The 27695-nt window shown below is 46.1% G+C and overlaps 1 protein-coding gene across 1 annotated transcript in view; it reads left to right on the top strand.

The window, feature by feature from the left end:
* LOC129711335 (transducin-like enhancer protein 4) overlaps positions 1-27695 on the top strand; it is a 196676-nt gene that overhangs the window by 91086 nt on the left and 77895 nt on the right. Inside the window, exons 6-8 of the mRNA XM_055658924.1 lie at positions 8918-8992; positions 10712-10907; positions 14496-14518. Of these exons, the coding sequence (XP_055514899.1) occupies positions 8918-8992; positions 10712-10907; positions 14496-14518 (294 nt within the window). The remainder of the gene's footprint in view (positions 1-8917; positions 8993-10711; positions 10908-14495; positions 14519-27695) is intronic.

The following is a 27695-nucleotide window of genomic DNA, read 5'->3' as shown; positions in this document are numbered from 1 at the left end:
TTCAAACATTATACTCGGGCAAGCAGAACATTCCCTTCTCTGAGGGATTCGAACACAGATACACAGTTTACAGATCCAGCAATGCCGAGCAAGCATCCTGTGGATCGTATTTCAGCAAGTCCCGTCTAAACATCCTAAACCACAATTTCCTGCATTAGTGTAAAATACTCTCATTAAAACCAGTGTGTAAATAGACCTGAGGAAAACAAAGGGCTTGCGGAATGATGCCCCAGAGTGATTTGCACAGCTCAACAAATTGGTGTGAGTGGGGGAGGTGGGTGGGGAGCAATCAGAGAGAGGTACTGGGTCCTCTGGGGAGAGGGCAAAAGGTCAGGAACATTTCCTCAATGTGCTTGTATCATTCAGCGCGGCACAGTGGATCAGCGATAGAGTTGCTGCCTTGCAGCGCCCGAGACCCGGGTTCGATCCCGACTGTGGGTGCTGTCTGTACGGAGTTTGCACGTTTACCCTGGTTTTCTCCGGGTGCTCCGATTTCTTCACACACTCCAATGACTTGCAGGTTTGCAGGTTAATTGGCTTCAGTGAAATTGTAAATTGTCCCTAGTGTGTAGGATAGTGCTAGTGTACGGGGTGATCACTGGTCAGCGCGGACTCGGTGGGCCGAGGGGCTCGTTGCCACGCTGTATCTCTAGTCTAAAGTCTTTAAGAATTGTGCGCAAGAATTGTGATGGTAAATAAGGAAGAGGTGCGGGCTGCTTGACAGATATGATTAAAGAGAGGGTTGTGGAAGCCAACACAAAACAGAACATCATGGTTGATTTGACCTGGCTGCAAGAACTGAGCTCTCTAATATCCTCTGGTAGTGAATTCAGAGTTCATCTAATCAGTGAGCAAACATCTCGGCCCCCAAGTACCACCTGCCTGCACAAGTTACACAGTCGCTTTAGGATATTGTCGCCACTTCATGTCATGTCCAGACCTGCTTCTTTCACTCACTGTTTTCAAGAAGGAACTGCAGATCGAACTGGAAAATCGAATGTACACAAAAATGCTGGAGAAACTCAGCGGGTGCAGCAGCATCTATTGAGCGAAGGAAATAGGCAACGTTTCGGCCCGAAACGTTGGCTATTTCCTTCGCTCCATAGATGCTGCTGCACCCGCTGAGTTTCTCCAGCATTTTTGTGTACCTTCTTTCACTCACTGACTAGTTGGAGGCAAGCAATGTTTTTTTTTAATAAAGTGAGTCAGCTTTCAATTGGAGAATGAAAAGGGAGGCATTCATTTTAACAGCGCTTTTCACAACCTCAGCTGGTCCCCACCAAGCCTTGCAGCCAAACAGGCGCTGTTTGAAATCTGTTTGGAGATTACAGCCACCAATTTATATCCAGCAAGCACTGGCAAGTGGCAAATTACTAACGAGAAGATTATCTGCTGTGGTAACGTTGATGGTGGCCAAAGTGTGAGGGAAACCTTTGGTTCATTGATGTTTTTATTGTCACAGGTGTGCAGCACAAATCCACTGTGAAGTTTATTTATGATCAACCGTGCAGTCGTGACTTGCCATACACAAGCACATCCCCAATTAGCAGGTGTACGGAAATAGCCCACCACTCCCGCGTGCAAGAGGTGCCATGTTTCACTGCCAATTTCCAAGTCCAGTCCACGCTCTAGATGTCACCAGCTTGCCCATCCCAGGCAAGCCCCAGACTGCTGCAGGGCCTCCAGCCATTGCCTTCCTTGGACATTTACAGCAGAGACCAAATCCTTTGTCTGAAGACAGGTTAATGCAACACCTGTCCCTTTACCTCCCCCCTCAACTCCATTCAAGGACCCAAGCAGTCGTTCCAGGTGCGACAGAGGTTCACCTGTATCTCCTCCAACCTCATCTACTGCATCCGCTGCTCTAGATGTCAGCTGATCTACATCGGTGAGACTAAGCGGAGGTTGGGAGATCGTTTCGCCGAACACCTCCGCTCGGTCCGCAAGAACCTACCTGACCTCCCGGTGGCTCAGCACTTCAACTCCCCCTCCCATTCCCCGTCCGACCTCTCGGTCCTGGGTCTCCTCCACGGCAAGAGTGAGCAACACCGGAAATTGGAGGAACAGCACCTCATATTCCGCTTGGGGAGTCTGCATCCTGTGTGCATGAACATTGAATTCTCCCAATTTTGTTAGCACTTGCTGTCTCCTCCCATTCCTCAGCCCTCGGGCTGTCTCCTCAGTCTGAAGAAGGGTTTCGGCCTGAAACATTGCCTATTTCCTTCCCTCCATAGATACTGCTGCACCCGCTGAGTTTCTCCAGCATTTTTGTGTACCTTTGTCTGAAGGAGTTGTCTCGACCCAAAATGTCACCTATTCCTTTTCCCCAGAGATGCTGTCGGGACCCACTGAGTTACTGCAGCTGTTTTGTGCCTACCTACCTGAGGTTGAGTAAATCAGATAGGGGCCTGCCTGGTTCTGTGGCTTAGCATGAAATAGGCTGAAGATATTGTCTTCCTTTGCGTGTCTGATCCTTGCATCTTATTGAACTCTCTCCAAATCCCCTTGTCCAACACACATACACTGTGCCTGGGGAACAGTGTGCTCTTGATGAAGGAGAATGCTGGCAGTAACAGTTTCTCCTCCGTGGAACCTCTGCAAAGGGCAGTGAGAGATGTCTGAGTTGAAACTACTAAATTAATGAACTGCCCAGGATTAATTACAGTGCTGAACCTGAGACGGTCAAACATTAAATCAATTTGACTCGCCAGAAAACGAGCTTATTAAAATCATGTTACCATTTGCGGAGGATATTGGATTTATTAGACGAGTTTTCCAGCTTTGTTCCTGATTTGTCTCCCTTAATTTCTTATTTGCGCTTGGATTGAAATCATGAGCCAACATCCTGAAGGAGACTTGGAACTGCTCCACATTTTAACATTTTTATTGTGGTTTTCTCCTTTGCTCTGCACTTGGCAGCCAAGGAGAACTGGGGGAGGAGTTGAGGGATGGGATAAGAGTGTCGGAGAAAATGCGGATGGTCTCTGATGTTATCGTCACAGAATTAGGTCATTTGGCCCACTATGTCTATCCCGTCTCTTAGCTCAAGCAATCTAGATCTAATGCTACTGCCCCACTAGATGTCTGCTGCTTAATAAAAGTAATACGACACAAAGTGCTGGAGTTACTCAAAGGGCCTGTCAGCATTTCCAGAGGACATGGATAGATGACGTTTGGGGTCAGGACCTTTATTCAGACTGGAGAAAGGTCCCAACCCGAAACGTTAACTATCCATGTTCTCTGGAGATGCAGCCCGGATCACTGAATTACTCCAGCAGTTTGGCTCTTTAGACCTTCAGAGATACAGCGTGGAAACAGGCCCTTCGGCCCACGTGTCCACACCAATCAGCGATCACCACGTACACTAGCAGTATCCTGCACAATAGGGACAATTTTCAGGATTTTTTTTTACTGAAGCCAATTAACCTACAAACCTGTACGTCTTTGGAGTGTGGGAGGAAACCGATTCACCTGGAGCGAGCCCACGCTATCACAGCGAGAACTCCATACAGAGAGCATCTATACCCGGGTTCAATCCTGACCTCCGCTGCTGTCTTTGTGGAGTTTGCATGTTCTACCCCTGATAGCGTCCATTCCCTCCGAGTGCACTGGATACCTCCCACATCCAAAAGCCATGTGGGTTTTAGGTTATTTGGCCACTCTAAATTTCTCCTAGAGTGTCGTCGGACAAGTAGTGTGCACGGCTGAGTAATGGTCATTATTTCATTAAATGCTAGGAGGAGGGAAGAAACAAAGTTCTTGCATCCCTGTGGAGGTAGCGCGGATCTCTGTGCTTTATTGATGGTGACTGTGTCTCAGCCCCGAGCTCAAGAGATCCCGCTTTAAACCTCCCCCATCTTTCAATTGCTGCATAAACCTATCTAATTGCTAAACAGACTTTTTTTTGGCCTGCCTTGCAATCACCTTGCGCGATTCAGTGTCAGTTCTTGTTTGATTCTGCTTTATTTTTCGACTTTTAGAGATACAAATTGTTCCGTTTGGCCCACTGAGTCCGCACCGACCAGCGATCACCCCATACACTAACACTATCCTACACACTAGGGACAATTTACAATTTGCAGGAGCCAATTAACTGACAGACCTGTGCGTCTTTGGAGTGTGGGCAGAAACCAGAGCACCCAGAGAAAACCCACGCGGTCACAGGGAGAATGTACAAAGTCTGTGCAGGCAGCACATTTGGTCAGGATCAAAGCCGGGTCTCTGACGCTGTAAGGCAGCAACTCTCCTGCAGCAGCACTGTGCCGCCCTTGGTGTTGTGAGGCGGTATGAGATGATTTACTGGGTCACCATTGCTGATGTTGGGGGGCAATGCCCGTTGATAATAGTTACAGGAGAAACCTTGAGATCCTGATAACTGTTAGAGAAACTGCGTAACCCGTTCAATTCACATGGTGGCCTCGACCTCAAATGGTTTTGCTCAAGGGCCTGTCCCACTTACGCGACCTTTACAGGCGACTGCCGGCACACATCATAGGTCGCCGAAATTTTCAACGTGTTGAAAATTCAGCGGCGACCAGAAAGACACTACGACTTTCTCACGGCCATAGGCTGTATGTTCGTAAGAGGTCCTCGATGGTTGTGAGATGTCTCCAGCGTCGTAGCGTCTTTCTGGTCACCGCTGAAGTTTCAACATGTTAAAAATGTTCAACCTGACTAGAATTCCATTTAGTGATAAATGGGGGGGAAAAGTATTGTGGATTCCGGAAATATGCATGTTTGTGGGTGCGCCGTAGAACGCATTTCATCAGGATGCATCACAGCTTGGTTTGGGAGCAGCTCCATCCGAGACCACAAGAAATTGCAGCGTATTGCGGATGCAGTCACACAAACCAACCTCCGTTCCATTGACTCCATTTTACCTCATGCTGCCTCGGCAAGGCCAGTAGCATAATCAAGGATGGGTGGCACCCTGGCCACTTCCTCTTCCCCTCTTTCCCATCGGGCCAAAGATGTAAAAACAGTTTCTTCCCAGCTGTTATCAGGCAAATGAACCATCCTACCACAACCAGAGAGCAATCCTGAACTGAACAGTCAGGGTCTATCTCATTGGGGACCTTCGGACTATCTTTGATCGGACTCCACTGGCTTTACCTCGCACTAACCGTTATTCCCTTATCTTGTATCTGTACACTGCGAATTTCTCAATTTTAACCATGTATTGTCTTTCTGCTGGCTGGTTAGCACGCATCAAAAGCTGTTCACTGTACCTTGGTACACGTGACAATAAACTAAACTAAACTGAACTGTAAATGTTTCCACTAGTGGGAAAGTCTAGGACTAGAGGTCATAGTCTCAGATTTAAAGGACGCTCCTTTAAGAAGGAGATGAGGAGGAATTTCTTTCATCACTGGGTGGGGAATCTGTGGAATTCTTTGCCACAGACGAATGTGGAGGCTAAGTCACTGGATATTATTAAGGTAGAGGTAGATAAATTCTTGATTAGTACGGGTGTCAGAGGTTATGGGGAGAAGGCAGGGGAATGGGGTTAGGAGGGAGAGATAGATCAGCCATGATTGAATAGTGGAGAAAGACTTATTGGGCCAAATGGTCTAATTCTGCTCCTATCACATGAGCTTATAAATGTCAACTAATCAGTCTCTTAACACAACTGGCAGTGGTCTTTATCTCCTCCTTACTCCCATTAATGTGAAGGGCTTCCATTTCTGCTGGTACTGTAGTGAGAACACTTTTGCAGCCAAAAGATTCGACACCTGATCCCTGTCATTGAATTTGAGCTTCATCTATTCACCATCCTTCTTTAGGCTGTTAGCCAAATACACTAAAACATAAACAGCGTGATGGAGCACAACAAGAAATATGCAGGCGGGCTTCCGTGACAAGTCGGCTAATGCAGGATTAATAAATGGTTCTCATTGTCTGCTGTTTACCACGAGCAGACAGACAGGAACAAACCCCTTCAACACCTGCCACCTGCCTTGATCCTGGCCAAGTTACCATGAGCTCCCGGTCGCCTAAAGTCCACCTTGGATTTTATGCGATCTCCCGTTTGCCAAACACTTCAACTCCCCTTCCCATTCCCACACTGACTAGGCCAGTGTCAGAGTGAGGCCACACACAAATTGGAAGAACAGCACCTCATATTTCGCTTGGGCGACACAATCCAGCAGTATGATATTGATTTCTCTAACTTCAAATAACCCTTACATCCCCCCTCACCCCCCCTCTCTCTCTCTGTCCCTCTCCCACCCTAGTCATCGTACTAGTTTCGCTGTTGTCCTGTTGAGTTTCACTTTCTGTATAACTCATTACCACTTAACCCACAGCAAACAATGGACCATTGTGGGCTCCACCTTTACTTGATCATCGTTGATCTTTGCATAACTTTCATTCATTTGTTCTATTTTACCGTCTATATCTCTCGTTTCCCTTTCCCCTGACTCTTAGTCTGAAGAAGGGTCTTGACCCTAAACCTCACCCACTCCTCCGCTCCAGAGATGCCGCCTGTCCCGCTGAGTTACTCCAGCATTTTGTGTCTATAAGAGGAAGGGAAGCTGACCTGGAGGAACTTGGAAATGGGTTAATTTTGTTTTGACAGATTTGCAGCTAGTGATTTATTGTGATGATAAATGCACAATAAAAACAAGCAAGGAAGTATCTGAAGAAGCGTCCTGACCCAGAATGTTGCCTGTCCATTCCCTGCACCCCAACAATGACAAAGTAATTTTGGCCACGATGCAGTTGAGGTGAATTGGACAGTACCCTAGCTTATGGTGCAATAAATAAGATTACCGTTCCTGGGTTAACCACATTGCATGCAATTCTAACTATGGGGAAATTAATGATTTGTCGAATTATGCCAGCGATCCTCTTATCCACGAGACAGATATCGGTGTCAGTGGGTTAATTGTGCTGATCTTATTTCATGTTGCCTCGACTACACGTCAGCCGGCCTTTCTGTGGCTCAGTACACAGTGAGCCCCACCCTGAGACTGCTCCCATTAACCCTCTGGCTGAGCGACTCCACAGAAGTGCTGTCAACGGCACCTCCACAGCCTGCTCTTGAGGGTTGCACGTGCGAGGATTGCTTTGTTGGTGCCCTCGCCGTTGCCGAGAGGGTGCGGGTGGGTTTGTGGGGCAAGGGGGAAGGTGGAGACAAGCGAAGCAGCCCGGACGCAAGCAGTGTTGTAGTTAGACACCAAAACCCGGACTGGCCGCATCTCTGGAGAGAAAGAATGGTTGACGTTTCGGGTAGAGACCCTTCCTCAGTCTGAATTATTACCTGAACTCTTTGAATGTGTTGACTGCAGAAGACTGCATTGCTCCCAGACAGAAGATGGGGAATAGTTCTTTAACATTGAAACAGTAAATAGTACATGTTCCTGAAGATGGAAGATCAACACAAAATGCTCAGCGGGACAGGCAGCATCTCTGGAGAGAAGGAATGGGTAACATTTCGGGTCAAGTCTGAAGAAGGGTCTCGACCCGAAATGTCACCCAATCCTTCTCTCCAGAGATGCTGCCTGTCCCACTAACTTACTCCAGGTTTTTGTGTCTAATCGGTTTAAACCAGCATCTGCAGTTCCTTCCTACACAGTATTGAAGTGAGTGTATTCACAGTGACGCAAGCTGGTAGAGCCACTTCCTCACAGCTGCCTCTTAACCAGAGGCCCGGGTTCCGTCCTGGTCTCGGGTGCAGTCTTTGTGGAGTTTGCATGTTTCCCCAGTGATGGGATGGGTTACCTCCAGGTTCCCCCTGCGTCCCAAAGATGGTGAATTGGCCTCTGTAAATTGCTGCTATTGGGGAGTGGATGAGAAAGCAGGATAACGTCGAACTGGTGTGAATAGTGTGAATTGTTCTTCCAAAGGGCCAGTTTCCGTGCTGCATCTTTCAATCTTACAATGACTGTTCTGCCTTTCGATTTGATAACTTTCCAGTTGATGCTACCTGGATGTTATGAGCTCATGAACCTGCATTGCTACATTTGGTGAAATTGTGTGTTTGCACACCCTTGCTCTGCCCATTTAGATGATATTTTCCAGCTGTTATCAGATCTTTTTTTCCCATATCAAATTGCAATGCACCACATCTCCTAGAGCATAAACTCATAGTAAAGTAGAGCTAAGGAACAATGCTGTGCCGAACCCAATAAGCTAATCTCACCTGCCTGCACATGAACCATATCCCTTCATTCCCTGCATAGCCATGTGCCTATCTAAAAGCTTCTTGAGCACAATCTTGTTTGCCTCCACCACCACCACCACCACCACCCTTTGTGTTTAAAATAAAAACGTGCTTTCCACGTCTCCTTTAAAGTTTGTCCCTCACACCTTAATGCTAAGCTCTCTAGACTTTGACCCCGGGAACACACACAGACACAGACACACAAACACAGACAGGACCCCCCCCCCCCCCCCTTATCAGATCTCCCCTCAACCGCTGGTGTTCTACGGAAAACAAACTAAGTCTGAACAACCTCTCCTTGGAGCTAACACCCTCTAGCCCGTTTACTGAAATTAATTGCAACGCTTTGAGGTTGTCCGAATGACATCAGTGATCCCGCACCACTCTACGAAAAGATAGAGATGGGGTTCAACTATCAGACGTGTTAACCTGCGGAACGTGCTGTTCTGAGCCCCCGAACTGCCAGTCTAACAGTACCGTGCATTATTTCATCCAGCCTAAAGACTGAAATATGGTGACTCTGTGGAAATTCTTTTGCAGGGAAGGACATTGCATCTGCCGGGTGTAAGAGATTGTGGGGAGAAGGCAGGAGAATGGGGTTAGGAGGGAGAGGTAGATCAGCCATGATTGAATGGCAGAGTAGACTTGATGGGCCGAATGGCCTAATTCTGCTCCTGTAACGTATGAATTTATATTAATTTTTGTGGATTGTGTTTTGGAGTTGTCTAAGCTCTCTGTTTGGTTTGATGACAGCACCAGCAGCAAGTGGTCCAGGCAATAGAGCGGGCCAAACAGGTCACCATGGCCGAGCTGAATGCCATCATTGGGGTAAGTGGTCATCTTGTACGCGTGGTTCAGTGTGAGATGTGATGAGTGTTGTAGCCACATCTAAACCGTGACAGTCACCAAAGAACTGCAGATGCTGGGCTTCTTGAATAGAACTCGTAAAGCGCAGGAGTAACTCGGCGGATCAGGCAGCATCTGTGGAGGGAATGGACAGTCAATGTTTTGGCACGTCTTTCGAAAGTGGGAGGAAACTTGAGCACCCGTAGAAAACCCACGCAGTCGCAGGAGAACAGTTACAGTTTGCAGTTTAGTTTATTGTCACGTGTACTGAGGTACAGTGAAAAGCTTTTGTTACGTGCTATCCAGTCAACGGAACGACAATACATGATTACATTTGAGCCATTTACAGTGCATAGATACATGACAAGGGCATAACGTTTAGTGCAAGGTAAAGTCAAGGATATACCGAGGTTTCACCAACGAGGTGGACAGTAGTTCAACACTGCTCTCTGGTTGTGGTAGGATGATTCAGAATTTACAAACTCTGTACAGACAGCACTTGTAGTCAGGATCGAACCTGGGTCCGTGGGAGCTGCAAGGCGCTAATGTGCCGCCCCCTTGTGAAGGACAATGTTAAACAAAGTTGTTGCCCAAGATCCCAAACTAGGTGATTTCTTTTTCTCCCTTTCTCGTTCATTAAAATGGATGAAGCTGCTGCTCATGTGATCAGACTGTGAGCAAAATTCACTGCCACATTTCCCACGTTACAATGAATGAAAGTCAAAGATACTGCAGATGCTGGAAATCAGAAACAAAAAATAAACAGAAAATGCTGAAATTACTCAGCAGAGCAGGCAGCATCTGCGGAAAGCAAAACAGAGCTCTCATTTCATGTGAAGAACTTTCAGGTCTGAGTGCTTCTAGCATTTTATGCTTCCCTTTCCACTCTGCCAATTGACTGCTCTTCAGAGACCACTGGTTCACTCCAAGATGGTTCAGCAATTGCAGCCTTGAAGACGAAACCTTGGCACCCATTTTGTTTCTGATCAATGACCAAAGACCCCACAGGATGTTTTCCTGTTTTCTTATCAGGAACTCTGGGAATTGATGATGAAATGAATTATGAGGAGAATAGATGTGTGAATGCAGTGTTGAGAAGTCACGAACTAGAGGCCACAGGTTATGGTGAGAGATTTAATATGAACCTGAAGGGTGACTCAGAAGGTGATGGGTATATTGAATAAACTGCCGGAGGAAGTAGCTGAGGAAGGTACAAGAACAGCATTTACATTTGGATAGGTACATAGATAGGAATTGGTTAGAGGGATATTGACCCAATGCTGGCAAATGGGACTAACTTGGCCTGGTCAGCATGGACGAAAGGGTCAGTATCTCTGTTGTATGAGCTACATAGACATAACATTCTCGACAACCTCAGCAGGTAAGGCAGTATCTCTGGAGAAAAACAATAGGTGATGTTTTGGGGTGAGAACCCTTCTTCAGTCAGTTCTTCGGGTCTGAAGAAGGGTCCCGACCTGAAACATCCCTATTCTTTTCCCCCAGGGGTGCTGTTTTGTGTCTATATCTTCGGTATGAACCAGCATCTGCAGTTCCTTCCTACACCGCGCGACTCTATGACTCCTCTGACATGATTGAGTGTTTTTTTTAAATACTAAGCTAAACGACTTTGTGCAGATTAGTTTGTTTACTTTGGTTTATACTTGTCGGTGCTACCATTGATGTCAGCACCTTTACTTACAGCAGCAGCAGCTTCAGCATCTGTCTCATCACGCACCTCCAATTCCGCTCACTCCCCACCCATCAGGGCTGCAGGTAGCAGGGATTCCGTCGCTGGGCGGTGGCTCGGGGCTCCTGGCTCTCTCCAGTGCCCTTGGAGTCCATGCCCACTTGGCAATGAAGGAGGACAAGAACCATCTGGACATGGAACATCACCGAGGTAAGAGAGCCAGCACACATTGGGCGGTTATCCCAAACCAGTCTGAAGAAGGGTCTCAACCCGAAACGTCATCCATTCCTTCTCTCCAGATCTCCTGCCTGTCCCGCTGAGTTACTCCAGCTTTTTGTGTCTTATCTCAATAAAATTATTAATTATCATTAACAATTCCAATAAATAACTGGGAAGAATTAGTTTTTTTTGTCCAGAGAGTGGTGGGAAATTGCAACCCTGCATCTGAAGGTGACCACAATCTGTGGCTGAGGTGAATAGCAAGGCCTTTAAGCGAGTGTGAGTTAGGTTGCAGATCCTGCAAACTGAGTATAGCTGTCAAATGCTGGCCCATTTTCTCTTAGTAGAAACAAGGAACTGCAGATGCTGGTTTACACAAAAGGATTCTCTCAGTTCCCTGTCCCTCCCTCCCCTGACCATTGAGTTACTCCGGCACTTTGTATCCATGTTTTACTTGTTGGGTGTTTAGAGATACTGTTCCAAGAGGCAATCAGCACTAGTGCTGGTTGTGTCAAAGCAATCCAGTCATGAAGGTTTTAGAGGAAGACACACGAGAGATCTCTCTACATAGAAACGGAACAACTTGTGCTTGAGACTTGGTTAAAGGGCATCTTTTGTTTGTCCTTTACCAAGAATGATTTGTGCTGAAGTACATGCCAACTTATTAGATGTCATTTGGTCCCCAAACGGTACCCAAACAATGGTTGGGTGAGAATAGATCGAGTAGATGCAAAGAGTCTTTTATCCAGAGTAAGGGAATCGAGAACCAGACGGTTTAAGGTGAGAGAGGAAAGATTTAATAGGAACCTGAAGGGCAACATTTTCATGCAGGGGGTGGTGTGTAGATGGAATCAATTGTCAGAAGAGGAGGTTGAGGCAGGTACTATAACAATGTTTAAAATACATTTGGACAGGTACATGAACAGGGAGGGTTTATAGGGATATGGGCCAAATGCGGGCAGGTGAGACTCGTGTAGATGCGGTGTCTTGATTGGCACGGGCAGGTTAGGCTGAAGGGTCTGTTTCCGTGCTGCATGCCTCTATGACTCTATAATACTTGCCAGAGAACGTGGTCTACTGAGTAAAAGTAGAGTTTGCAGCAGAGGCTAAATATGGAGTTTACAGCAGAGACTAAAGGCTGAAAGGCCAGTTTCCATGCTCTGTCTTTCCGACTGCCTGGATCTATGTCTTTGCAGAAGAACAGGAAATACATAACCATTACAAAGGGTGGCGCAGTGGTAGAGTTGCTGCCTTACAGGGCTTGCAGCGCCAGAGACCTGGGTTCGATCCCGACCACGGGTGCTGTCTGTACGGAGTTCGTACGTTGTGGGTTTTCCCCGAGATCTTCGGTTTCCTCTCACACTCAAAGACGTGCAGATTGTAGGTCAATTGGCTTGGTAAACTTTTTAAATTGTCCCTAGTGTGTGTAGGATAGTGTTAATGTGCGAGGATCGCTGTTCGGTTCGGACTCAGTGGGTCGAAGTGGCTGCTTCCATGTTGTATTTCTCAACTAAACTAAATATCTGTATTTTGCGCATTTGGCAGGGGGTAGATTTCTCCACCGTAGCGCCATAGGCTTGATGCAGTGAGGATGAAAGGTGAAGAGAGAATGTGGGAAGCTCTAATTAAAATCCCAAATGAAAGAAATCAGGAAAGTTGAGGAATTTAGTGCCAGTGATAAAATAAGATGGGAAGGAGATAGCTAAGACGGAGAGGTTGCCCAATGGTTAAATTAGGAAAGGAAGAATAAAGCTTCGAGAGGTTTTGCCCCTCGGTTGACAACCTCTGCATTGCGTTTGGAATTGAGTTGTCTAAGAGAAGCCATCACAGTTACGGGAAAAACATTCCTTCATGGAATGCTTTGGGGTTTATTTGGTGTTAATTGAAGTGAAAGGAAGCATGCACATAAAATGCTAGGCAACCAAACTCCCCAGGGGACAAACACAAATAAAAACATATTCGCCATCCGAAGGAAATGTTTGTCATTTCCCAGAACCTGTCTGGGTGACATTTCGTATGTTGACTTATCTTCATATTTGGGTCATTTATTTGGAAAGCAAATCTTTTTTACGATGGTTTTTGGGCTGTGGTTGTAGATCTTTGTTCCAGATGTTGGCAATGTTCCTGGTGTCTGATGCAGGTCAATATAATCCTATTGTTGTGGCTTTGGCTCATGTTTGTGCAATGTCCACTCTGCCATAATGTATCTAAAGTAATGGCAGGTGGGACTTCACTGCGTAAGTCATAGAGTCATACGATGGAAACAGGATCTTCGGCCCAACTTGCCAACACGGACCAACATGTCCATCTACACTAGTCCCACCTGCCTGCGTTTGGCCAATATCCCTCTAAACCTGTCCTATCCACGTACCTGTCTAAATGTTTCTTAAACGTTGCTATGGTACACCTGAAGCCCCAGCAAGCAAAAAGTTTACAGTTAACCAATGAGAACTCCAAAGACGGTGTCTTTGGAACAGATGAGGATGTAGCATGTAAATTCCTGTTACAATACAATACAAATTTATTATCATTTGAGCCCCAGTGAGACTCAAACGAAATGTTGTTTCCACAGCCATACAAACAAAGACACTGTCTTACAGACATACACATAATTAAATTCACACAAACATCCATCACAGTGAAGCCACTGTGATGGAAGGCAAGTCTTTTCTCTCCCCTGTTCTCCGTGTCTCTCCCGATGTCCAAGCCCCAGGCGGGTGATGATAAGTCCCACGGCCATTTTAGGCCGCGCGGGGCGATTTACGGCCCCGCTCCCGGTCTGAAGTCCAAGGTTGGAACCCCCACGGGCGATGGTGAGTCCCACGGCCATGAAGCCGTGCCGGGTGATGCACTGTCCCGGTCCGGGTTGTTCCAACCCCGTGACACCGGCTGGAGAAGTCGCGTTGCGGGAGCTCCGGGAAGCGGTCTCTCTCTCTCCTCCCAGACCCGCGAGCTCCCGATGTCACAGCAGAGGGATTGTACATTAATTATTCTGTTATGTGGGTGGCACATTGGCACAGCTGGTAGAACTGCTGCCTCACAATGTCAGAGACCCGGTTTAGATTCTGACCTCTGTGGAGTTTGTATGTTCTCCCTGTGACCTGGTGGGTTTCCTCCGGGTGCTCTGGTTTCCTCCCAAATCCCAAAGACATGCAAGTTTGTAGGTTAATTGGCCTCTTTAAATCACCCCTAGTGTGTAAGGAATAGATGTGGAAGTGGAATAACATGGGACTAGTGTGCGGGTGATTAATGGGCGGCATGGACTCAGTGGACAGAAGAGCCTGTTTCCGTGCTGTGTCGAAAGCTCAACAAACAAATTAAATGTACAGACTGAGACACCATGTGGGGCTATGATTTATAGGAGCTGGGAATCTTTCATTGTGTCCATTCAGGTGTCACTGTGTGTGATAGTTTGGTTTCTCCAATAACACACTCTCAAGGGGGATCTGTCTCATCAGAGGCTGCTTGTGAACACTGAACCACATCTCATTTTGGTTTTTCCACTAACTCTTCTCTTCTGTTCTTCCCTCCTCCTGCTCGCCATCCTCTGCCGCTCTTCCCCTGGACTCCCCCAACCAGACGGAGATCGGGACGCCAGCAGAGTAAGTCGATTTCTGCTTTTAATTCTTGTGCTGGCATTAACACGCGTGTCCGCGGTTCAAGTAGTTCCATGCACATGTGAGCTGCCTTTTGGATTTGTGACTCCAGTAAAGAATGGCTCAGCTATATTCTCCTCAGAAACCTCAAACAAACTAGTTTAGTTTATTATTGCCGCGAGTACCGAGGTAATGTGAAAAGCTTTATTGTTCTGTGCTATCCAGTCAGCAGAAAGAATATACATGATTACAATCGAGCCATCCACAGTGTACAGACACAGGATAAAGGGTATAATGTATAGTGCAAGATAAAGTCCAGTGAAGTCTGATTAAAGATAGTCCGAGGGTCGCCAATGAGGTAGATAGTAGGTTAGGACTGCTCTCTAGATAGGAGATAGTGAGGCAGCTAATGTCTATTTTCCCCCTACAATTTAGGGTAGCACAGTGGCCTCACAACGGCAGAGACCCAAGTTTAATCGTGACTGTGTGGAGTTTGCACGTCCTCCCTGTGACCGTGTGAGTTTGCTCCGGTTTCATCCCACATCACAAAGATGTGCGGGTCTATATGTCGATTGGCCCTCTGTAAATTTACCTGAGTGTGCAGGGAGTGGATGAAAAAGTGGGATAACACAGAACTGATGTGAAGGAGTGATCGATGGTCGGCGTGAACTCAGTTGGGGCAAAGGGCCGGTTTCCGTGCTGTATCTGCCAGTGAATCGATCAATATTTTGGGAACACGATCTGGGAACAATGGAAGAGCACAGAGTGAGTGCTGCCTCAACTTGGGTTAAAACCTGGCTCACCCCTAACCCCACCGACACCGAGTGAGAAAACGCAACGCATATGGCTTTCATTCGCTTTATTAATCTCATGACCATTTCAGGATCTGGCATTTGCCGTTCCATAGGGAAACTCTCCCGATTAGAAGACTGGCAAAGTCTATTTGCCTGTTGTTTTGTCAAAACCGAGCAAAAATCAAATCATAACATGGTTGATCTTACCTTCTGCTGGTCCCACAATACAGTGGTAATGAAAATCGTAACTAATCACAGCAATTGCCTCAAGGATAGAGCGTTCAACAGACCAGACAAGAGGCAAATGAAACAATGACAGAAAATGTTGGAAGCACTCAGTAAGTCAGCCAGAATCTGTGGAAAGGAATATAATGTAGAAACAAGGAACTGCAGATGCTGGTTTACAAAAAACGACAATGGAGTAACTCAACGCATCAGGCAGCATCTTTGGAAAACATGGATAGGCGATGTTTCGGGTCAGGTCCTTACTTCAGACTCATTCTTCTACTCTCCAGCAATTTCTGTGTCCGTGGGCAACGGTGCAGGCCTCAGGTCTGCAATCCTCCTTCAGACCTGGGATAGAGAGAGAAACGAGTTTTCAGTAGCATGGAAGATGGGGGAAGGTTGGGTCAAACTGAAGGAATGTTGTTGGTGGTGTGTAATTGCCCCCCCCATTCAAAGGGTTAATGGGGGCACCTGCAAACAAACACATTCTGCTTGATTGTCTGTGCAATGTGTTGTGAATGTTGAGTCTGAGGAACATGACCAGCAGGCTAGACCATACAAATAGAAGAGGAAAAACTAAAGGGCCTGTCCCACTTACGTGTCCTTGGGCCGCAAATTACGCGACCTTGTGGTCGCGTCGAGGCACACGGGCATCGTGTGGCCTCACGGGGCCGGTCCCATTGAGAAGCGCGGTGGGGTATGTAGTTGTGCGCGACATCGTGCAGGGCTCCAAAATATTTGTAGCGAACGAAATCTTCGCGCGCCAACGACCTGTCACATAACTGACGGCCAAAGTGGATCAGGCCCAAGACCCTGGCGCGATGCAACGCCTCACCCTCAACAGCAGCAGAAGCTGGCAAACGGTCGCCGAACTCGGCCTGGGGCTCACGGCCATTGTGGGCCGGATCCGCCCCCACTTCTACTCCCAGAGCGGGGCCAGGTGAATTGAAGATAGACACAAAATGCAGGAGTAACTCAGCGGGACCGGCAGCATCTCTGGAGAGAAGCAACGGGTGATTTCGGGTCAAGACCCTTCTTTCAGACTGAAGAAGAGTTTCGACCCGAAACATCACCCATTCCTTCTCTCCAGAGATGCTGCCAGTCCCGCTGAGTTACTCCTGCATTTTGTGTCCATCTTCAAATGACGTCACGCACTCCTGACGGCTGTGCGGACGAATGAAGTCGCGCGCGCCCTTCGCGGGACCGTCGCGGCTCAACGCGACCATGAGGTCGCGTAATTAGCGTGCCAAGGACACGTAAGTGGGACATGGGCTTAAGTCAAAACAATGACAGCAGCGATGACCAGCTCCAATGCAGGCTCTCATTTTCATTTACAATGAGGGAGACCACTTTGATTGAGAGTGTTGGGATCTAGACATCCAAATTCATTGCCTCCTCCTCTCAGGTTATGACTTCCTCGCCACATACAAATGACTTGTGCACGCTGTCCCCAAAGTGTACTTTCCTCAGCAAATTCTCTACCATTTTCATTTTGAATAATTTGACAATAATTCCTTCTACTGACTTGCATTGATTTACCGCTCTCTCTCAGCCCGTTAAAATTACTCGGGAGTAGTTCCTTGGCCCAAGCTGTGCCCTTTAATTCTCCAAGGCAGTTCCAGACACAGTGGTGTGACTCCTATGTGCCACTCAAATGATTATATTCCCGCATTAAGGTGTTATTTCAAGGTAGCAGGTCTCCTGCATGTTGTCCTTGAGTAATCTGACCAATTGCTGTGCTGATCTTTTACTGGTATGACACTGTAATTTTAAAGTTCTTGCTTGGGCATCAACCATTTGCAAAGTCCTTGGCATGAGTTTCTTCCGGGTGCTCCAGTTTTCTCCCACATCTCAAAGACGTGCGTGTTTGTGGATTAACTCGCCTCTGTAAATTGCCCCTAGCGCGTAGGAAGTGTGATAACGTAGAACTAATGTGAACGGGGTTAGTTTCATTTGATTTAGAGATACAGCGCGTAAACAGGCCCTTCGGCCCACCAAGTCCGCTCAAGACCAGCGATCCTCACACATTAGCAGGTGTCAGAGGTTATGGGGAGAAGGCAGGAGAATGAGGTTAGGAGGGAGAGATAGATCAGCCATGAATGAATGGCGGAGTAGACTTGGATGCGGCGAATGGCCTAATTCTACTCCTATTCCTTATGTCATTTTGACCCTACACACACTAGGGACAATTTACATTTATACCAAGGCAATGAACCTACACACCTGTACGTCTTTGGTGTGTGGGAGGAAACTGAAGAGCTTGGAGAAAACCCACGCAGGTCACGGGTAGAACATACAAACTCTGTACAGACAGCACCTGTAGTCAGGATTGAACCCGAGTCCCTGGCGCTGTAAGGCAGCAACTCATCATTGTGCCACCGTGCCGCCCGCATTGTTGGTCAGGGTGGAGTCGGTGAGCTGAAGGGCTTGTTTCCGTGCTGTATTTCTGAACTAAAGTAAAGCTTTGTAAACTTGCTTTAAATTTTGTTTTTGTTTCATATGGGAATTAGAATCTTGTGACAGTCGCACAGAATGGGAACATTGGAAAATGGTGAATGTTGTGTTGGGACAATAGGAGAGTAATTGCTTGATTGATTGAAAGATACAACATGGAAACAGGCCCTTCAGCCCATCGAGTCCACGACGACTATCGATCGACCCATTCATGCTAGTTCTCTGTTATCCCACTTTCTCATCCACTCCATACATATTCGGGGCAATTTACACAGGCCAACTATCCTACAAATCCGCATGTCTTCGGGAGCACCCGGAGGAAATCCACGCGGTCACGGGGAGAACATGCAAACTCCACAACGATGGCACCCAAGGTCAGGATCAAACCCGGATCTCTGGTGCTGTGAGGCAGCAGCTCTACCTGTTGCACCACCGTGCTTTGTCAGTTTACAGGATTGCAGACCCTGCAAATATCAATCCACATGTCGGCAGCTGCAGTGAACAAATGGACCTGAGACTGCGTCAGCGAAACTTTCAATAGGAGTGCGGAGAGCGGGTGTACTTGTACAACGTGGGGATCTTTCCCGTCCTGGTCCACGGATCCAGCAGTGATCCTCTGTCATCGTGATGGATCATTCCAAAACCATTTTCCATTCATCAGTAATCCGCCAGGCACTAATTGAACGGAGGTACATTCCAAGGTGGGGCCGAGATACGTTACAGGAAGTAAGCATTACTTTTACTGGAAGTGCAGATCACATGGAGATATTTGAGCGCATTAATAGATGTCTATTCATATGCTTGTCGATCGTATATCATTCTAACACCAGTCCCCAAAATCTTCAAGTGGCCCAAAGACTCAAGTTCCGAACAATTCCCTCGCCTTGTTCTATCATTACAGCAGAGCTTGCCAACTGCAGTATCCTGGTTAGGCAATATCATGCTTTTAAACATTGCACCCTTGTTTTCAAATCCCTCAATGTGTCTGCAGTCACCTTCAGTGGTCAATATGTGCAAGAAGGAACTGTAGATGCTGGTTTAAATCGAAGGTGGACACAGTCTGGAGGCAAGCAAGTTTGGGATCTTTGTGGAGTAGTGTCCACCTCCAATGGTCATTAGTTCTTTATTATCATGTGAAGTTTCTCTTGTTTTTCCTACAGTACAGTACAGTTACATCAGCACAATCCCCGATTAAGTACGAAGTGTATAGACATATCCCATGAGCCCGTTTACACGAGCTGCCAGGTTTTGGCGCCATTTTGAAAGCCGAAGCTGCAGCTGGATTTAAAGGCCCATCGTCCTGGCTGCAGGGCCTCCAGCCATCGCCTCAGTCCGAATCGCCCAGTGAAATATCGTCCCTCTCCTCGCCTGGCTACCTTCAACCTTTGTGCCCCAGGGGCGTCTCGAAGACACGGAAACGGCCCTTTGTTCTTGTGTCTGCCATCGCTGACTCCCTCCACTATCCGGTCTCAGGGTTGAGCATCGGTGCTTGGTGGCTTCTCCAACAGGTCAGGCAGCAAGCCTGGGGTACTTGGATAGGCGGTGTTTCAGGTTGAGACCCTTCTTCAGCCAGATAGTAGTTGGGAACGAAAGCTGGAAAAGAGCATCAGGTGGAGCTGGTACCGAAGAGGAGGTTTGAGGCAGATCAACATTGATGTTATTGAATAGAATTGAGAGCCAGGTTATCCATTCCTGTTCCCACTCTCATGTGTTCCACCAAATGCAAGAAGCCACCATAATTGGGGGCTTAGGTGAGTGTAATAAATGGGCAAATGTAAATATATAGCCAGAGACTATTACACAAGTAATTGATGCCTTCACAGGACGTGCAGTTTTACACAACAACATTTTAATCTATTAATAGGTTTCTATTCATCCTATATGGATTAATGATCCATACCAATTGCCTGTGATATGCTGAAGTGTATCATTATATTCTTTGCGGTCAGAGTTTAGTTGTTAGTCATTATCCACCCACATGTATAAAAAGGGATTAAGTTTGGGAGACAAACCCTGTGCCACCCTAATAATTGACAGCTGGCTTACAAAATGAGCAATAGGGTTGGCTTTGCTCTTCCCCTTCTGCACCGTGCATCTGGTGACCTGATTCCGAACAAGGAAGGCAAAAACTGGCTCTTTTCCCAAACCTCGCTGGCCAATCTCCCATCCATTACATCTGTTCCAATGTTCCCAGGAATTGCCGTTTTGCCCTATTTTGGGAACGAGAAGGTTGCTGACCATCTGTGAAGAATCTTTGCTTGTTTCCTCTACGTATACGCACGTGTGCTGTCTCTTTATCTCACGGGGCAGAGGGGAAAGAAATTTAAGAAGCAATGTCTCTTAGGAATGAAGACGGCTCTAATTCACTCTCTGGATATATATATATATATATATGTATGTATTTATATATGTATGTACACTTATATGTCTGTATGAATGTGTATGTATACATGTGTATGTGTATATGTGTGTGTATATATATGTATGTATGTGTATATATGTGTGTATGTGTCCATGTGTACTTATATATATGTATGTGTGTGTATAATATTTATGTATATATTTATATACACTGAACTTATTTTTCTCTTTTATTGTATTGTTTACATATTCTGTTGTGCTGCTGCAAGTAAGAATGTTATTGTTCTACCTGGGACATATGACAATAAAACACTCTTGACTCTTGGATTGGAATCCAGTGAGCCCAGGGAGGTTCAGACTTCAGTAAAGGATTATTCTCACATTTGGAGATGCAGCATGGAATTAGGCCCTTCTGCCCAACAAGTCCACATTGAACATCAATCACCTGTTCACACTTTTCTACCTCATTCCACTTTTTCATCATCCATTCCCTACACATCTAGAGCGGTTTTCCAGAGGGTAGCTAACTTACAAACCCTCATATCTTTCAGCTGTGGGAGGAAACCAGAGCGCACAGAGGAGAAAACTCATAGGGAGAACGTGCAAACTCCACACAGGCAGCATTTGAGGTCCGGGTCAAACCCGGGTGGTAAATATGTGACGTTTTGGGTCGAGATCTTTCTTCAGACGGCAAAAGATCTCGACACGAAACGTCACATATTCGTTTTCTCCAAAAATGCTGCCTGACCCCCTGACCGAACGCAACCGTTCACCACTGCAAAACGCACGATAGATACAAAATGCTGGAGTAACTCAGCGGGACAGGCAGCATCTCTGGAGAGATGGAATGGGTGACGTTTCGGGTCGAGACCCGTCTTCAAACTACTCGGGAGAAAGGGAAACGAGAGATATAGACGATGATGTAGAGAGATAAAGAACAATGAATGAAAGATATGCAAAAAAGTAACGGTGATAAAGGAAACAGGCCATTGTTAGCTGTTTGTTGGATGAAAATGAGAAGCTGGTGCGACTTGGGTGGGGGAGGAATGCCCTTTCCCCTGACCAGTCTGAAGCAGGGTCTCGACCGAAACATCACCCATTCCTTCTCCGCAGAGATGCTGCCTGTCCTGCTGAGTTACTCCAGCTTTTTGTGTCTATCTTCTGTTTAAACCAACATCTGCAGTTCCTTCCTGCACACCCGGGTTTCTGCAGTTGTGAAGCAGTGGTTCTACCAGCTGTGCCTCCATGCCACCCTCAGTGTGGAGCTGGTTAGGGTTTTTGATCCATACAGCGTGGAAACAGGCCCTTCGGCCCAACTTGCCCTCGCCGACCAACACGCCCCATTTACACTCGGACTACTTGCCCACTTTTGAGCCATATCCCTCTAAACCTATCCATGTACCTGTCCAAATAGAAACATAGAAACATAGAAATTAGGTGCAGGAGTAGGCCATTCGGCCCTTCGAGCCTGCACCGCCATTTAATATGATCATGGCTGATCATCCAACTCAGTATCCCGTACCTGCCCTCTCTCCATACCCTCTGATCCCCCCGGCCACAAGGGCCACATCTAACTCCCTCTTAAATATAGCCAATGAACTGGCCTCAACTACCCTCTGTGGCAGAGAGTTCCAGAGATTCACCACTCTCTGTGTGAAAAAAGTTCTCCTCATCTCGGTTTTAAAGGATTTCCCCCTTATCCTTAAGCTGTGACCCCTTGTCCTGGACTTCCCCAACATCGGAAACAATCTTCCTGCATCTAGCCTGTCCAACCCCTTGAGAATTTTGTAAGTTTCTATAAGATCCCCTCTCAATCTCCTAAACTCTAGAGAGTATAAACCAAGTCTATCCAGTCTTTCTTCATAAGACAGTCCTGACATCCCAGGAATCCCAAAATGTTTTCTAAAAGTTTGTTGCGGTCGGTCATATAGTTGATTCAACATTAGATTTATTTGCAAAGGAAAAATAATTGGTCTTTTAAAGAACGGAGGACATTTGTAGATAATATCATAGAAAGTAAAGAATACCAACGAAAGAGTTTGTGGTGAATGAATCGAATGACTTCACATTTTATCCTAAGCTTTCCACATAATATTGTCAGAATTTTTTTGTTATATAGTGGGTGCATTACAAGACCACAACATCCAAGTTCAATTAACTCCCAAAGGTACAGCATTTTCTTGTCGACTCTCAGCTAACACTCAGCTCCTGGTTAAGATGATTTAGTTACTTGAGAGTTTTCCCATTGCCTGGGTGTGGAGCGATCGGAGACTAGAGATTGTTTTCCTTTTTTTTTATCAGTGTTTATCTTTGAAAGTTGAAAACTATAGGTTGTGCATTCAGTTTAGAGCCTTCATTCAGGACATCCTGCCCTGTCGTTAGGCTGTAATTACACTATAATAAGCTCTTTCTATTATAGACTGATCCTAATCTGTTTACAAAGTGAGTACTGTTTGATACTGTGTGCCCATGTCTGTTGCCTTGGTTACGCACTGGCCCTATTTTCTTCCAATTCAGCCGGTGCTGTGGGCCATTTTGTGCCTGTTGTGAACACAAAATGGAGGCCTTCGCCATGGGAACCCCTCCCCCCCGCACAAGTTTTATTGGGGTGAGGGGGAATGGAAGGGAGGAGTATTTGACCAATATTTTGGTCGCCACATTTACCGAGTGTGTGAAGATAAGAAAACGTGCTGAAAAGATGACTAGAATTGGTTCCAGGAATGAGGAATTTCCAGTACGGGTTAGCCAGAAGAAGCTATGCTGGTTCTCCTCGAAGCAAATGTGGCTGAGAGGAGATTTGCCGGAGTTGTGCATGATCATGGCTGACGTGCGGTAGAGTTGCTGCCGTACAGCGTTTGCAGCGCCGGAGAACCGGGTTCGAGCCCGTCTACGGGCGCTGTCTGTACAGAGTTTGTACGTTCTCCCCGTGACCGTGTGGGTTTTCTTCGTACAGGTATGTTGGTAAATTGGCTTGGTATAAGTGTAAATTGTCCCTAGTGTGTGTGTGTAGGATAGTGTTAATGTGCATCGATTGCTGGTCGGCGCGGACTTGTTGGGACGAAGGGCCTGTTACCGCACTGTATCTCTAAACAAAACTAAAACAACTGGTGGGTCAGGTAGCATCTCTGGAGAAAAAAGAATGTGTGACGTATACCTGCAGTATTCAGGTGTGAATTGGTATTGTAGATGCAGCTGCCATTCATTGTGTTTGATTTTTGATTGTTAAAGATGTGTTTTATTACAGAATTCAAAGGAAAGATCTACCACTATTTCTCTCACTCATGTTATTCCCATGCTTATGTCATCACTATGCATTGTTTCCTTGAGCATATCCTTCATAGCCATACCCTTGATAATGTCTTCACTCGTTGCTGTTTTGCACAGGATCTCACTCCCCCAGACAAAATCCATCTGCTGATTTGAAAAAAAACGTCGCAAATAGTTGGAAAAAATTAAATCGACAGAAATTGAGCTTTTAAAAGGTCAAAAAATACAAGAGGTTGTTGTACTTTTAGCTGATGGCACTAACATATAACACATTGAAGACATTATAAAAATTAGAGCTTTATGCAACTAAGAATGCCTCTTCCTTTTACAAGCACTTTCGAAGTTGAGTTCAATTATTGATGCCTTTATGGACTGTGGGATTTTAGAAACATAGAAACATAGAAAATAGGTGCAGGAGTAGGTCATTCGGCCCTTTGAGCCTGCACCGCCATTCAATAGGATCATGGCTGATCATCCAACTCAATATCCTGTAACTGTCTTCACTCCATACCCCCTGATCCCTTTAGCCACAAGGGCCACATCTAACTCTCTCTTAAATATAGCCAATGAATTGGCCTCAATTACCTTCTGTGCAGAGAGTTCCAGAGATTCACCACTCTCTGTGTGAAAAATGTTTTTCTCATCTCGGTCCTAAAAGATTTTCACTTTATCCTTAAACTGTGACCCCTTGTCCTGGACTTCCCCAACATCGGGAACAATCTTCCTGCGTCTAGCCTGTCCAACCCCTTCAGAATTTTGTTAGTTTCTATAAGATCCCCCCTTCAATCTGCTAAATTCTAGCGATTTTGGTTTTACAAAAATTGTGTGGGATTCTATAAACATTGCAGAATCTTCTTGGATTTTGGAGACAGGTGTGTGCTCATGTAGGATTTGTGCAAGAGATTTTAGGGACTTGTTTTAGCTTCTTCAATGGCTAATACTTGCCTCCTTCGACAATCTATTCACCTGTCTTAACAGCTCACCTCCTCGGAGACCCAAGAGCTGGTCAGACTATAGAGAAGCCACAGGCTTTGTTCTAAGTGTAGGGAGGAACTGCAGATGCTGGTTTACACTGAAGATAGACACAGTATGCTGAAGTAACTCAGCGGATCAGGCAGCATCTCTGGAGAAAAGGAATTGGTGACACTTCAGGTCGAGGCCCGTTTACAGACTCTGAAGAAGGGTCATGACCTGAAACGTAACCTATACCTTTTCTCCAGAGATGCTGCCTGACCCATGAGTTATTTCAACATGTTGTGCCTTTCTACAATCAGTCTTATCGACTGAATGTGTGAAGCAACTTTTTTTTCGTGCAAATCCCTGGATTTCTGACTCTATTCTGGTAATTGGATTCCAAGATTGTTATTTTTTTGTGGGAAAATGTTCCTGTTCACAATTCCAGGAGGATGACTCCCTTTGTGAATTTGTCTCTTCGCCTTGTCCCCCATCCCGACACCTATTGTACCTAACGTCAGCTATTCCTTTCCTCCAGAGATGTTGCCTGACCCGCTGAGTTACTCCAGCATTTTGTGCCTATCTTCGGCTGTGTTCTAAGCTTGGGTCAGGAGCATGACCACATATTGTGTGTTGTTCTGGTCGCCTGGCTCTAGGTTCCCGGTTTCCTCCCCCACTCCAAAGACGTACAGGTTTGTAGGTTAATTGGCTTCGGTAAGTTGTAAACTTGTCCCTACTGTGCAGTATAGTGTTGCGGAACGATGGCTGGTCGGCACGGACTCCGTGGGCTGAAAAGCCTATATCTCTATAGTCTAAAAGATTCACAAAGCTGGAGGGCTTCAGAATTAAGGAGAGACTGGCTAGGCCGCAACTATTTTGCCTGGAGTGTAGGAGGTTAAGGGGGGACCTTCTGCACATATAAAAGCATGAGGGGCTTTGGTAGGTGAATGTTCATCTGTTGTGAATCTGTGGATTTCATTGCCCAGATGTCTGTAGAGTCCTCATCGTTGGGCATTTTTAAAGCAGAGATTGACAGATTTTTGATCAGTAAGGGTGTCAAAGGTCACGGTGAGAAGGGAGGGGAATGGGGTTGAGAGAAGGTGATTGGTGGAATGATGCCAAGACCATCACTTATCTACCAAAGATAGGCTCAAAATGCTGGAATAACTCAGTGGGAAAAGCAGCATTTCTGGAGAGAAGGAAAGGTTGATGTTTCTGGTCGAGTTACTCCAGCTTTTTGTGTCTATCTTTGGTAGATAAGTGATGGTCTTGGCATCGGGTATTGTGGGCCGAGTGGCCTGTTCTTGTGCCGTGCTGTTTGTTCTTTGAGACGGCTCAATATCACCTTCATAAGGACATTTAAGAGATGGGTGTCAAATTCTTACCGCGCCAACTCTGCCCGCATCCTGTGAGAGGATAAACAAATCTTTAGTGCCTGCCAAGGCAGTCTCGTGAACCAAAGACAGGAATCAAATGTGAAAGCCGCCAAGGCTGGGTGGCAGTCTCGGTTTCATACCACAAGGAATGTTTACCCCATTGAGTCAAAGGAACCATTACACACGGCTGAGTAAACAATCAATCAACAGGAGAGCGTCAGGTTCATCCAGAAAAACATTCCAATCATTCCGTGCGTATTTTATCTAGCCGTGATCTTCCACATTGTTTCAAGCTAACATTTCAACACACGGCTTTGTCACTGGGATTCTGGAGGCTGCCTCGATCCGAGTGCAACAAGATGGCCGTGGCGTATTGCAAACAAACCCTTCACGCATCGTGTTCAAGAACCTGCTTCAATCCCATGGCCCCAGCAGCCAGTCATGAACTTGTACAGCACGGAAACAAGCTCATCGACCCAACCCGTCCACACTGCTCAAAACGTGTGGGAAGGAACAGCAGATGCTGGTTTAAACCAAAGATAGACACTAAATGCTGGCGTAACTCAGCGGGGCAGGCAGTGTCTCTGGAGAAAAGGAATAGATGACGTCTTGGTTCGAGAGCCTTCATCAGACTAGTTAGGGAAAAGGGGAAACGAGAGATAGGGCCCCCACCCAAGTCGCACCAGCTTCTCGTTTTCACCCAACAAACAGATAACAATGGCCTGTTTCCTTTATCATCGTTACTTTTATTCATTGTTTTTTATCTCTTTACATCATCGTTTATATCTCTCGTTTTCCCCTTTTCCCTAACTAGTCTGAAGAAGGGTCTCGACCCGAAACATCACCCATTCCTTCTCTCCAGAGATGCTGCCAGTCCCGCTGACTTACTCCAGCTTTTTGTGTCTATCTTCGGATTAAACCAGCATCTGCAGTTTCTTCCTACGCATCACTTACATACCTACACACAGCCCACATCCCTCCATTCCCTGCATATTCATGTTCCTATTCCCAAGTCTTTGAGATGTCACTAACATATCTGCTTCACCCACCACTCTGGGCAGCGTGTTCCAGGCACTTGCCACCCTCTGTGTAACAATTGTAGGCCATGAGATGAAGGTATTGCCATTGTACGATTGGTTTGGGTGTATTTTTCAATTGAAAGATACAGCTTGGAAGCAGGCCCTTCAGCCCATCGAGTCTGTTGTGTATTTGGATGCTTGGAACAGACTTCAAAAAGGTTCGGACACGGGAGTAATCTTACAAGCTACTTTATTGCAGGACGCCACCTTGAGTCTCCTCGTGCACATGCGTACTTGCACAAGACATCACAAGACACTAAGTACATATGCTAATTATCACATACCTAACACTCCTCCCCCTTTAACTTGGAGACAGGTAACACCATTTCTATTACATGTCCATGTTGACCACGCCCCTTAACTAGCAATGTTACAAAATGTTGAGATTTAAAAAATCAAGTCTGCAATTTATCCCATCAGATAAAGCATAAAAAGAAGTTTAATTTGACACCTAATTCACTTTCATAACTCAAGTATTAAAAAAGTTATGGCCATTTTCATACTTGGAAATTAGCATCTTGTTCCCTATTGATTTTCTATCGGCATAACAAAAAAGCTGTGATCGTGGACAGTCAAAAGCCCATAACTTTCTTAAAAATTAAGAGCTGAATGAAATTTTCAGTTATCATAGATTGAAGCATTCTGAAACAAATATAAAACAATCTTACTTGGA

Source organism: Leucoraja erinacea, chromosome 29, assembly GCF_028641065.1.
Source record: "Leucoraja erinacea ecotype New England chromosome 29, Leri_hhj_1, whole genome shotgun sequence".
NCBI classification, from domain to species: Eukaryota; Metazoa; Chordata; class Chondrichthyes; order Rajiformes; family Rajidae; genus Leucoraja; species Leucoraja erinaceus.
The sequence above is the reverse complement of the archived record's forward strand: the minus strand, read 5'-3'. Positions and strand labels throughout refer to the sequence as shown.